The sequence below is a fragment of the Coffea eugenioides genome, chromosome 11 (assembly GCF_003713205.1).
Source record: "Coffea eugenioides isolate CCC68of chromosome 11, Ceug_1.0, whole genome shotgun sequence".
Lineage (NCBI taxonomy): Eukaryota > Viridiplantae > Streptophyta > Magnoliopsida > Gentianales > Rubiaceae > Coffea > Coffea eugenioides.
Genome location: NC_040045.1, coordinates 25,192,802 through 25,207,030, shown reverse-complemented (window position 1 = coordinate 25,207,030; position 14,229 = coordinate 25,192,802). Strand labels below are relative to the sequence as shown.

At 34.4% G+C, this 14,229-nt stretch overlaps 1 protein-coding gene across 2 annotated transcripts; it reads left to right on the top strand.

Annotated features, from left to right (window-relative positions):
* The first annotated feature begins 4,251 nt into the window (after positions 1 to 4,251).
* LOC113751623 (dehydrodolichyl diphosphate synthase 6-like) lies at positions 4,252 to 13,718 on the top strand. 2 transcript variants are annotated; one of them, XM_027295692.1, is made up of 5 exons: positions 4,252 to 5,992; positions 7,178 to 7,277; positions 7,379 to 7,479; positions 8,018 to 8,096; positions 11,850 to 11,965. In XM_027295692.1, exons 1-4 carry the CDS (start codon positions 5,883 to 5,885, stop codon positions 8,091 to 8,093), a joined length of 387 nt encoding a protein of 128 aa, XP_027151493.1. In that variant the 5' UTR covers positions 4,252 to 5,882; the 3' UTR covers positions 8,094 to 8,096; positions 11,850 to 11,965. The 2 variants fall into 2 exon arrangements, with proteins under 2 accessions (XP_027151493.1, XP_027151492.1); XM_027295691.1 differs by lacking the exon at positions 8,018 to 8,096 and adding an exon at positions 12,405 to 13,718 and having other exon boundaries at positions 4,270 to 6,039; positions 11,850 to 11,967.
* The last annotated feature ends 511 nt before the right edge of the window (positions 13,719 to 14,229 follow it).

Sequence of the window (14,229 nt, the reverse complement as noted above, 5' to 3'; positions counted from 1 at the left end):
AATCCTTGTGCATTTTCAGTGGAAGGTTCCTACTTAGTTCTTGAACATATTTGAAACGGTAATAAAATGATATTATGTAATTTTGTTAGATTATGAGCTTCTTGATTGGTTATTACTTATGTCAAGCCTACATCTAAACATATATAATATTTATGAAAACCTTAGAATTCAAATTCATCTAAAAACCCCAAATCTTAAAATTTTATGGTCCTATGGTCTTGTGGTCAGTGTAAAGCTTAATTAGAGCCTGTAGTCTTTTATTGATGCCACAATAGCACTTGATTTCCACCCTTTGGAAAATGTGCAAGTAGCTACTTGTTGAGGTGTCAACTTGGTTTTTGACTTGTTAACATTTGCATTATTGGTATTGAACTTGATATAGAATGCTTTGCCTGTAGGATTTTAATGCAAAGTGCATCTTACATACATAGCATATATCAAAGCTGCTTTAAGTTAAAATAGAAAAGAAAGGTGAGCAGAAAAAGAATTAGTAGAACTTGAAAAGTTAGTAGCAAGAAGAATTAAATTAAGAGTTGCTCTATAACTAAAGCAAGGATATGGTAATTAATATATGTTCTCATTTGTTATGGATAACTACATACATGATGATTGTTAAAATGGCACTTGCTGTACTTGTGTAATTTCTTTTTTTTTTGCTTTTTCTTTTATGTACACCCGTTATACCTCAAGATGATAATTCAATTTTTTGGAGATTGAACTATATATAGTGGTACTGGAAATTGCTTATAAATGTTTATGTTTATGAAACTCTTTCGTTTAGTTATCAATCTATAATATGATTTTGTGCATTTTCTTTTCAATCAATCAGATTAGAAGGTAAAGCTTCTTGGTAATATTGGAAGGAGCTCAAATTTTCAGTTCGGCTAGTACTCCATACAAACTTAGTTGTTCTTTATTGTCTAAGAATGATTAGTGAAATTGATATCTATGACTATTACATCATATGCCGACATGTTTGTGATGCAAGTATGCAGTAGTTTTCTAATATGTTACAAATTTTCATTTTTTCTGAAACTTATTGGAGTATAATAAGAGTTGGATGAATTTTTCAAGAAAAAGTGAAAAGTACAATACAGGACTTATTATATTCATAAATTGGCAAACTCTTGACCATCAAGATCCAGAATTTGCTAAAGATTGTCGAAATGTCAGATTGGGGTTAGCATCTGTTGAATTTAATCAATTTAGAAACATGAATCCTTCACACAGTACTAGGCCCGTGGTCTTGGTGCCTTACAATTTACCTCCATGGATGTGCATGAAACAACCATATTTCATGTTATCATTGTTGATACTTGGACTGTATTCTCCTGAAAATAACATTGATATATATATCTACAACTTCTGATTGAAGAGCTGATTGAGTTGTGGGATGTAGGTCTTCAAACTTATGATGCATCAAAAAATAGAATTTTCAGTTGTATGTGGCATTGATGTGGACAATTAGTAATTTTCTAGGATATGCAATGCTGTCAAGGTAGAGTACTAAAGGTGAATAAGCATGCCCTGTTTGTCACAAGTTTATTCGTGCACGGCAGCTAAGGCATGGTCTCAAACATTGCTACTTGGGCATTGTAGATTTTTAGATGGTAAACATAAGTTTGGGAAGGATAGCAATTCTTTTTATGTTTCAACTTTTTCCTTATCCTATTCTTTTTTCTTTTCAATGTATTTGCTAAATACATCTTCTGTTTTGCAATTGATCAAGGGTATGTTTCTCATAGCTATGGTTGCTGATTCCAGTTTAGGCCAATCTTATTTTTTTTTTACCTATATATTATTTGAAGCTTCTAAATTTTGCTTTCGTCACATTTTCAATTGATTTGTGTGATAAGTTTTATTTTTTTTTCATTTAAAAGGTTAAAAGATTAAATTTCATGGGTAAAAGTAGCTAATTGATACAATTTGACTTGCTATATTTGTCAAATAGATTGCATTCATCTTCCAAAACCAAGTTTTATTGTGAAACTTTTGGACCAGGAATGTACTAATATATGGCTCGTAACCTCACGAATTATTTCATTATCTCTGGCATTGATACTCTTGCATAGTGAAATAGGAGATAAACAAATCACTCTAATGTCTTTTTTGTGCTAACATCCTTAAGAATTCTGTTGTTTTATCATGTTTTGTTCTCTTTTTTTCCCCTAATGTTTGCATATATGTTCTTTCAATTTATTTGTTAGATTCTTCTTCTTCTTCTTCTTCTTCTGTTTTTCCTCGCAATTATCTTGCTGGAATCTTGGTTTTTGACAATCTTTGCTTGGCCACGTTTATTGTTCGGTTGATAGAAAAAGTTATCGGAACTAAACCTTTGAAACATGAAGGAAAATTAAGAAAGTCTTGGGTTTTACACAATAGTTTGAGGCTCTCTGCTCAAGCACAAAGGGTTTCTAGAAGTTATTAAGGTTTAAAACAAGGTAATTCCTATTTTTTTTAGAGCAGAAAAAAAATGGAAATATTACCATGATGCTTGTTTCATTATATGCTTTTGACTGCTGAAGCAATACCAAGTATATAGGTAAACTTCAAGTATGTCCATCCCTGTTGCAACATTTACTTGGACAGTTGGCAAGCTACCTGGTAAAAGTTGAATTTCAAGGGATGGGCAATATTGAGCATCAGCAGTTAAGTACACAAAATGCCCACGACCAAGATAAATGGATGTATTTGAACAGAATGATGTTTTGTGATAAAATCATATAATTTTCATATCTATCAAAAAAAGCTTTGCTTCGTAGCTGGCTGCATTTTTTCTTATGGATGCTTTATTTGATTTTGATGCTTTCTAAGAACAGCTGCTACAAATTTGCCCTTTTTTCCTTTTGTTATGGTATATTCTTTATACTCTTGAATGATGGCAACGTTGCAAGAATTTTTTAAGGTAGTAGTTGAAGAATCAACTTGTAATTGCATTCGTCATCTACACCTTAAATGGTATGTTTCCCTTTTTCTCATTTCTTCCTGAGATTTTTCTTTTGGCTTTTCTTAAGCTCTTAGTTTATTTTCCTTTTTTATTTACTTTGGGTTTTTTATCTCCATACATCTCACCTGTGGAGTTTAAAATTTTCCCTTTTCTTTCCATACATCTCAAGGGTGGGGATTGTTTTGCTGTTAGTTTGATTTCTCTTTGGCTCAATGTCATATATTCCCTCCTCTTCTACTCAATAACTACATGAACTATTATTATGAGCAATTGATGAAGTTCTTGTGATTTTGTGTTTTTCTCCTCTCTATTAATCTTTTCTTGCCTTTTAAAAGATTTTGATTTCTTCAAATAAAAAGAAGAGAGCCAAACCAAATACTTGGTTAATTGGTCAATTATTAGGAGACGTGACTCGCTACTCCATGGTGAACATTTTGAAAGTCTAGCAAAAGCTTTCTTTAGTTAATACTTTATGTTCTTGTCTGTACATACAAGGAAAAAGCAAAAGTTAGACCGGATAAAAAAGAAGCAACCTCACCTACGGCTCATGTAATTCGTCGATGAACGTCACGATTCTCAGATAGGCCTGTCAATCGGGCCTAATGAGCCGGGCTTTGATGAGTTCAAGTTCAGCTCATTTAATTTGAAATATTTTCGGGTTTCGGGTTATGAGTTTCGGATTCGTAAATGTGAAGTTCATACTCAACTCACATAATATTCGGGTTGTGAGCCTTAATCGGGCTTAGCCCAAGCTCACTTATTACTCCTTAATTTTCTTAATATAATTACTATAACTATTAAGTTGTAAAACTAATTTAACATTTACAAGACTATAATATTAAAACTAAACATGAACAAATAATAGTTCTTAAAAGGTATATAAACCAAAAAATTTTTCAACAATACTTATATTTAATCCATTTAAAATGCATGACAAATAGGAATAAAACATGCAATCATAAGCCAATACATCTTTAAAAGTTGAAACTTTTTTTTATAATCTTGTGATTTAAATCTAAATATGCTTGATGATTTTGTGTTTGTAGACCAAAAAAAAATCAACCAATAATATGCTAATACAAAAATTTACTCAACCAATAAGAAAAATTAGAGATTTAGTTATGCATTACTAATATTGGCTCTCAAGAAAGCTCATGAAAGAGTCTTTAGATGTATTTTTGTTTTTTGTAATTTATATATATATTTAGTATTTAGTAAAAATATATTTGGATATATAATTATACATAATATCAAAATATAAATATTATATATATAGGTAATTAAAGGGTCGGACCTATATCGGGTTTGAGTCTAATAAGGCCCAAGCTCGGCTCACATTTAATTTGAGCCTAATTTTTAGGCTCAAACTCAGACCGGCTCACTAAATGATCGGGCTCATCGGGCTTTCTGTCGGGCCGAATGAGCCGAGCTCGGGCTGGCCCAGCCCCATTGACAGTCCTATTCTCAGAGTCATTCAAGTTTGGTGGATGAACCTCACATAAGGAATTTTCCAAACATTGTTGTTCTCAATTAACTCATCACCATCATAATTATCATCATATAAGCTTTCATCAGAGGTGATCCAGTAGTAGTCACTCTCACTGCTACTGCTACCATAACCACCGTCATCGTCATCGTCGTCTTCATCATCATCTCCTTCTTAATGTTGTTTCTTGGAAACCACATTTTTAAGTGACCATTGTGCCTTAAACAACACATTGTACCTCGACCAGGAACAATCACCTCTTCCTCCAAAAAAACGTGGCATTATTCATGTCAAGCATATAGTAATTTATGTGCGTACCTTCATTAAAAGAGATAAGCAAGAAATTGGTGGTGGAAACAATCATGGCTTACTATACATGCATTTATCTGTGTGATCCAACCTCTGTCTCTAGAGGATTTTCGTGAACAATTTTTGATTTGGCATCTTTGACAGATATTGCACCATGCGCGCAATTTGTTGATGTTCTTGGTTGTATTTTAGAAAAATGTAGAGAATGGGGAAAACAATGGTGATAGCAGGTTGAAGCATTGCTAAAGTTTTGGGTCATCAGATGTGTGTGTGTGTATTTCAAGTTTTAATTATGAAAAGCCAAATGTTATTTTGAAGTTTACAATAAAATTACGCACTATAATTGAGGTACACCTTTGTTACCTAAACCCTTGAGAATTTGTCTGAATTTCCTTTCAAATACCAATAGAATTTGAATCCCCTCCCCCACGGCGGGGGTGGGGTACGATCCCCAAACACAAAATAGCTAACAGCTATAATGTAGCAGCCTACAGGTAACTGCTCCAGGCTTCTTAAATCCAAATTTACCCTTTTTTCCCAATTAATGATTTTTTCACAACATTTGACCAAGAATTTGAGTTAGTCTTGACTATATATATTTTTATTTTTTATAATAGGCAATATCTACATTATTCCTACTCTAACAAACAATAAGGAGGACTCAACTAGGCAATGGGAGGTTAGAAGTAGAGGATCCCATCTTTTGACCAAAGGGGTGTATTATTGCATACTTGGATTTTATTCTACATTATTATTCCTAAACTAACACTTGGAGAGGACTCAACTTGGTCATGGGAGGCTAGAGGCAGAGGATCCCGTCTCTTGACTAAAGGGATGCACTACTACACACCCTTTGAATTTTACTACAAGTATATAGGTTTGAACCTCAGACTTGGAGTCAAACTAGCAAGTGATGTTTCACCTAATGACCAGATCTCGTATGGCGAGTTGCTTGAGTCTTTGACCATATGCCAGAACTTCATTTTGGCATCGATTTATTGGAACCAGTTGGACAGCTTCGAGTGAATATCGTATGCTCATATAAGATGGAGTTTGGGGTCATTTGTGTTGTGAATTTAGGCTCTTTTGACTACTTGATTTTGGAGTTAAATTGAAATTTTGGCAGGAAATAAACGCTGCATGTGGTGCAAGTTGTTAATTTTAAGAGTTGGGATAAATTTGTGTATTTGTTCTGCTGTGTGGACTCATTCTGCCTTTGTTTTGGGGCAGGTATCTTTGGGGCTATCCAGGTATTTTTATTTGTGGGTGGATATATTTGTGCAATCTGTACAAGCAGGTGAAGTTATAAATGTGAATGAATTGACAAATTTATACTTTTATGTGGTGGAAGATTTTGTTACTGCTTAATCACTCTATTCGCTTTAAGTGAAGATACTCATTGTTTGGTAACGGCTACTAGTAGAGAAGCTTATAATGATGGTGAAATTTCTATTATGCCCTTGCATGCTCACCCAAGCCTTCCAATGTAGTGTCGCATTCACGTGGGATCAGATTAATTTTTTACTTTGATGTGGTGGTTTATTCAAACACATTTATAGGTCCCATTTTTGTAGTTTTGGTTTTGTTTTTGGCATTTCGTGTACTGTGCATTTTGTCTATTATTGAATTACATTCATTAGTTGTATAATTATTACAATTGTTGTCAAGACTAGGACTGTAAACAAACCGAGTCGAGTCGGATTTTGGCGTAATCGAATCGAGTCTTGCCTTAGTTTTATCGAACTTGAACTTGACGACCTGACAATTTTGAAGTTTGAGTTCGAGTTTGACTCAATTTTAACCAAACTCGACTTGAAAAAAATAAAAATAATTATTTTATTTTTATAAAAATAAATAAAATAATATTTTTTCTTAATAAATAATAAAATATTAAGGATACATATGTAATTTTATGATTAAAATAAATAAATATATATGTATGTATGCTCGCGAGCTAACGAGCTTAATATTTTGAACTTGAGTTCGAGTTCGAGTTTGACTCAGCCAACTCGAACTTAATATTGATCAATCATGTGCCCCCCTAGCCGAGACAAATCCAACATTTAAAGTCTGTTTGGTTGGACGGGAAACATTTTCTCAAAAACGTTTTCCTAATTTTCCACTGTTTGGATACAATTTGATTTGGAAAAATGATTTCTGACAGAAAATAACTTACACCGAGAGGGAAATAACTTCCGACTTTGTTTGGATAGAGTATTATTCTAAATAATTATTTAGAATAATTACTGTAGTACTTTTTGTGATGTAATAAATGTGAGATAAAGAGCTAGTTGGGAATATAAAAAGGCGAATTGAAAAATGTGTTTATGATACAAACGAAAAATATTTTTGGAAAAATTTGCTATCCAAAAATTTCCTTATCTATCATTGAAGTTATTTTCCTTTCTTAAAATCACTGCCTCTTCTTTTCCCAGCCTTCAAACGATTGAAGACCATTGCTTGAAAACCCATCGGCAAACTAATCCCTTCTTCGCTGGCAGCATCTCCAGCTCCGGCGAAGTCCCACTTCCAGAGGTAGGCTACTCTTTCAATTAGGTTATTCTCTTTTTAAAAATCAGCTAAATTATCATCTCTCTCTCTCTCTCCCTCTCTAATTTTTTTCCCTTTAAAAGCAGCCAATATCAACGTTTCATCCCCACTCTGGTAGCGACATCTCATCCCCATTCCTGCAACAGCATCTCCAACATGGACGAAGACTCCTCAAGTATTTCCAGAGGTATGATGGTCTCTTATTATTTTTTTTTCCCTCCGTTTTCCTTTGAAAAATTGTCTAGCATTACTGGTGTAGATTCTTGAAGTTGGATTGGAATGAATCTTTGTGGGTTGCTTTTGTTTTAGTTTGTTCTTACCTGATTAGGGTTACATTTGATTTGATTGATGCCAGTGAATTAATTTGGCTGCTGAGTTTTGGGGGTTTTATGATTCTTGACTGACAAATTAATATGCGCAAGCTGCGAGGGATGGACTGTGATGTTGTTCCAGTAGCATTGGAACAAGATAATTTGGCTGGTTGATTTTTGTATGTCAACTTCACATTTTTTTGGGGCACTTAAGGACACTATCTTAGAGTTTGAAGGTTTATTTGGTATTTGACCTAATTTTCAAGGGTATAATGTGTTTCTTGCTGTGTTTGTGAGGAGTTAGGAAGCGAACTTTGTTCTATTTTTCGGATACCTAGTCCTTGAAGTATTTAGACTGCAAATTTTCTAGAGCAGTGTTGGACAAGGTTCAAAATCTTTGTTTACTTTATTTAGGCACAATCACTTTGACAGAGGAGGTTCAGTGGTGGTGCAAACACTGCAGCACAAACTCCTTTGGTCACACGGTTAAAAGGTTTGCTTTTCCTATGACAATCTACTTTCTTTGGCAGGCAAGGAACAAGTGTATTTTCGGCATCTGAAACCTTCAACTGTGGTTGTCGTTGCTACTGTAATTAGTATTTAGTGCCATGCAGTTGCTTGTTACTTCCTAGAGTAAGATTCCAGACACTAAAGAAACTGAGAGTTAGCAATAGATTGGGGCATTAGATCATAGCTGTTTTCTTTGTGTGTGAGAGAATTTACAGCAAGATATAGAGAACATATTATGAGGTTTCGACTGATCAGGCCCTGATTATTAGTTGCATGTGTGCGCAAATAATGGAATTCCATGATTTCAAGTTCCAATTTCATCAACCTGCACTTAAGACCAAATCAAATCCAGACCCTAAACTTAACGTTACCACCAAATCCTCTAAAACGCAAGTCAAATCTTCAATATAGACTTAGACACCTTTCAAAAATATTGAAGTACAAGTTATCAGAAAATTTTGTGTATTTTGAAATATGCAGAAAGAGATTTTTACTTAATTGTCCATCTTCATGCTTTACTTTCTTTTGTTCAAATGGAAAAAGGATTAACACAAATTCTTCATTATCTTTAGCTAGGAAGTGAAACTAGACAGACTTTCAAGCTTTCTATGTTTACTTTAATTATTCCTTGGATAGAAATGTCAAATACATTCAATATCAATAATGCCTAGTAAATAATTTATATATGTAGAAGTTTACTTGACCAGGACAGTTGATGTTATCTGGGCAATAGTTCTGGTCAATAATGATGGGGTTTTGGACATTGATCATAATGGCATGCTGGAACAAAACATCCCTGACAAAACGTTTGCTTGGCCTAACCCATGATTTAATCCTTGCACCATTCTATGTAGTCCTCAATGTAACAGTTTTTACTTTCACATTCTGTACTTCCTCTTCTTCAAAATCATTTATTTTTATGCCAGACACCTGTCAAAAATATTGAAGTAAAAGTTATTAGAAAACTATGCCATGATCTTTTTGCCCAGTTAGATAGCTAATATTCTTACTTCATGGAAGGAGGAGTACTGACATTGTCTGTCTCTCTTACGGGGGAGCGACTATTAGTTCATGGCATTACTTGTGAACCAAAAAACAGAAATATTTATAGAAGATTGTGATGAATGAGGTGATTTAAGCCTTGTGTACAAACAAAATAGGGGAATGAAAGTGGTAGAAAGTGACAAGTATTCTGTTATGGGTACATGATGTATCTTTAAACTACTGGTAGATTCCATAGCTTGTCCACCCCCGGAAAAGCCATTTCACTTTCTCCTGGAATTTCCACCTTCAAATTCTTTTTATGTATCACTTCTCCCTCCATTTTTCTCTTCTTTTTTTCTTTAACTTAAAGCAAAGAAAAAAAAAATGTTGTATTATATGTTATTAGTGTTGCATAGAACAAAAATAATTGACAGAAATTACAACTTGTAAACTTACTTGAGTTCTGGAGTTGATAGCCAGCAGCTCTATCAAGTTAGTAACAAAGTGCATGGCTGGTTAGTCTGGCTTTGCTTTAAATAAAGGAAAAGCAAAGCAAAAGAAAAGAAAAGTAGTGGATAATTTGTCTATGGTAAAGATAAGACAGGTGGGGGTGGGACTGCACTTGTGTTAGCAGTAACTAAAATGATGGAGATGGCCATGCAACCATCTTTGCTTTTACATATGATGTCTATTTCTTTCTCAGAGGTGTGGTAATATTGTCCATTAATGTCCCAGCTACATTCATCACTTTATATAATGCTTCAACCACTCCACTGGATTTAACTTTAATAGAACCCTATGATTAGCTAGCTTCCTTTTTTTTTACCCATTTTTTCTTTGTTCATGATCAAGAATAGGAATTCATCTAGAAATGTATCAAGAAATGCACTAGTTTCGTTTTCTTTTGATGACGGAGGGAACTCAATATTTGTGGCTAAACTCAGCAAGATACACCTGTAATAGTTAAGAACTGTACATATTACTATTTTATTAAACATATTGATTATGTGTATGATGTATCACAAACTATACACGTACAGAGTACATATTAATTTGTGCTATGTCATGAGGAATTTCACTAATCTATTATCTAGTATTAGTTCCAGAGTATACTGATGGTAATTTATCTGCCACTAACTTGGTGAACCATTTAATCAATCTAGATGCTGAAACAAGGCCTATCGCGCTTTTCTTTGCCCCCCCCCCCCCCCCTTCCTCCTGCTTTTCTTTCTGTCTTTCTCTCTTTTGATGTATGAGTGTTCTGATTCTCACAGTTGTAACTTTAATTTACTATCTTTAATTGCCACAGTTTACTTAATTAATGATTATATGCATGCAATCAATTAATAATTATATTAAATTTTCATAGATGAATCCCAGTAGTGATGATGATGAGAATACTATTGTAATTGGTGCTGCGACTTCTGTCCTAGCTGCAGGATACGCAGCTTTTGAAGCCTATAAAACTCCAGTTGTAATACCTAAACCACCTTTTGTTAATAGAGAGCGAGCTAGGGAGGATTACATGGATAGCATATTATATCGAAGTAGTTCCTATTGTATAGACCAAATTAGAATGGACCAAAATACATTTTTCCAGTTACTAAATGCTCTCACCATTAGAGGATTGTTACAGCCTACCATTCATATGTCAGTAAGAGAGCAGTTGTTAATGTTTCTGCAAATAGTTGCCTATAATTTGAGGTTTTGAGTGGTTGGGGGTGTTTTTTTTTGGGGGGGGGGTACTTGTATAGGTCAACTGCAACCATACACTGCTACTTTTCCATTGTACTTGATGCCATATTGAAACTATATCCAGATTTAATACAATTGCCAAATGGTGCAACTCCACGAGAGATCCGTAATAGTCGAAGATACTACCCCTGGTTTGCTGTAAGTTCTGTTCTTTGTATAAAAATTAATTAACTCAGATAATAGAAACTATTTTATATCTAATTTAAATCATAAATAGTACTGTGTAGGGGCTGTAGATGGGATACATTTTGTTGCAAGTGTACCCCTTGGAATTCAAGAAAGATTTTGAGGTCGAAAGGGTTACCACACTTAAAATGTGTTAGCTGTTATTTCTTTCGGCCTCAAGTTTTCATACGTGCTTGCTGGTTGGGAAAGATCAGCACACGACTCTTGTGTTCTTGAAGATGCTCTTACAAGACTGGGGGTCTTCAAGTACCCCAAGACACTTGTCTTAATTTATGTGAGTCATAATTATGCAAAACACCATTAGATTAGGCAAAAGTTTTTTTTTTTTTTTTCAATTTTAGACAAGTACTATCTTATAAAAAGGAGTGCAATAGGAATTTTACCCTTATTTTCGCTCGCACTAACAGTTATATTTGACCAAAGTCTTGACTCTTTTTTCGTTGAGGGGTTTATTTGCGTTAATATGTTTTTTTTTTGTCAAAATGATAATATGTTATTAAGGAGCCAAAGAGGGCAATAGGAATAGTTTAGGGACCAGGTGGATAGTTTCCTGTCTCGTGATGTTCCTTCCTCGATTTTTTACTTCTTCCTTCTGTTATTGAACTTGGAAACACCCTTCTAGAATCTCAATCAATTGGTGGATGTGTTACTGATTAGAGGATCTCTTATTTTCTCTCCAAAAATTGCATCTTCAATTTAGATTTTTACCCAAAAATTTTCAGAATAAGTGACTGAACTGACATGATTTTTGTGATATCAATTCAGTTTTCTCCTCTTGTGTGTTTAATGGCTTCATTCAAAACCTTTTCAGCCATGAATGATGACTTATTCAATCTGCGATCATAGAGTAGAAGAGCATCCTCATAAATTTGTCCAATTTTGCTGGCAAATTTGCATGCGGGTCTTCTCGTACTCTAGCTTTTGAGAAGGTTAGTTTCTGGCTATTAAATTTGCTTTATTTTATTGGTATTTATCGGATTGCGTGTTGGATTCTTGGATTCTCTCTGTTTTTTTTCCTATGGGTAATAAACGATGCATAAAATTAAATAATCGATGAATACAGCTTTAGGTGGTTTCTCATTGTTTCTTGCAATCTTTTGTCAAAAAAAGAAAAAGAAAAAGAGGAGATTCTGATTCCTGAATTGACTAAAGGAGACTCGGGTTAGACTCAGGGTGAGTCCGATTCCCACTGATCATCTATTGTGTCTCGTCTGAGTTGAGTCAACTCAGACTTGGACGATTTGGTGAAATACTAAAGAACAACAAATCAGATAAAAGAAGCAGTAATTAGTAATTTTTTGGGTTAATTATTTTTGGGCCTTAAAAAAATGAGTAAAACATTATCTTTTCTTTCAATCATGAACAGGTTAATTTGCTGCAGTGATTTATATAGTAGTGCAGTTCTTTGGAGATGACAAAAAAAATTGGTGATCAAGCTGGCAAAATGTTCGAATATTTTGGGAGTTTCTTGAGAAAATGTATTTTTTCAGTTCTTTCGGTTGGACCTGTTCCTGATCACATTGCATTTATTATGGATGGAAATCGAAGATATGCTAAGAAGAGGAATTTGTTAGATGGTGCTGGCCATAGGTCTGGGTATTTAGCTCTCATGAACATGCTAAAATACTGTTATGAGTTAGGTGTGAAGTATGCTACAATTTACGCCTTCAGCATTGACAATTTTAGAAGACGTCCTGAAGAAGTTCAGTCCACTATGCAGTTGATACTAGAGAAAATTGAAGATTTGATTAAGGAGGAGAGCATGGTCAATCAGTACGGCGTTAGGATTTACTTTCTAGGCAGCCTTAAACTTTTGAGCAAGCCAGTAAGGTTGGCCGCAGAGAGGGCCATGGTTGCTACTTCTGGGAATTCAAAATCTGTGCTGTCAATTTGTCTTGCCTACACTTCCTCAGATGAAATTTTGCATGCTGTTCAAGAGTGTTGTGGAGAAAAATGGGATGAAGGAAGTGCATTGGAGTCAAAAGGAGCTGGAAATGGCTTAGTTTTTCTGAAAGGAAATGAGAATGGCAAGATCAAGCCTTCAATCGTAGTCAAGGATTTAGAGAAACATATGTATGCTGCAGTTGCACCTGATCCTGATATAATTATACGTACTTCTGGTGAGACTCGATTGAGTAACTTTCTTTTGTGGCAAAGTGCTAACTGCCTTTTATATGCACCCCCTATACTTTGGCCAGAGATTGGTCTTTGGCATTTGGTTTGGGCGGTCTTGGATTTTCAAAGAAATTTCTCTTATTTGAAAGAGAAAACTAAGCTATCATAAGTTAGCTGGTAAGAGTTTTGTTGCTATTTTTGTAACTCATTATATGGTTTTGTTGATTGGTCTTTTAACTGATTTCCACTTTCATGAGACAAAAACAAACAGGGGACAGAATTTTGTTTTAGTGTCCCTGTCCTCAATATAGTGATGACACATTTCACAGATGTAGGGGAATATGGCGTTTATTTCCTAACAGGATCAGATATAGTTCTCCATGTATGGTGTTATTAGAATTCTGTTGTATCTTTGTTTTTGCGGCACGGGATCTATTGTACTGTGTACTTCACAAGCAGAAAGGATTTTTTCCACTTTTCAGTTCAGCTTGGTGAAGTATTATGAAACGAAAGAGTCCTTTAGCTTTTTTTCTTATTTTAATTGTATTTTTTATTGTGACTTGTATATTCTGGATGGGCGATTTGCTATGCATTGTATCCTGAAAATTTTGAAAGTAGATGGATGACACATAAAGTTTCAATTTTAGTTGCATTCTGTTATAATTCGTCTTGATACTTGATAGCCCTAGAAAATCTGAAAGTGCATATCTTTATTGAATGAGATATCTTTGGAAAATACATAAAATACAAAGCATGCATCAATAGCATTCATCAAGCTATCATTGATTTCTGTGCACTTCTGCTATGCCTAATTAAAATAGCATGCATCAAGAAGGCAATAGAGCCAGCGGAACAACACCTTGACAGCCTGCATACTATGATGGTAGAGTATGGTGCACTTTATTAGTTACCAAGCAAGAGAGTAACACCCATAGAGCAGTCCATGTATCTTTGGAGGCAGGGAGGAATGGAGCATTTCATTGTCCTCTTAGCTTGTTAAGTACTAATAGTATATTTGGTATTCTACATATCTTAAAATAGTTCCTCTTTTGGGCTAAGCCAAGTGAAGGAATGGA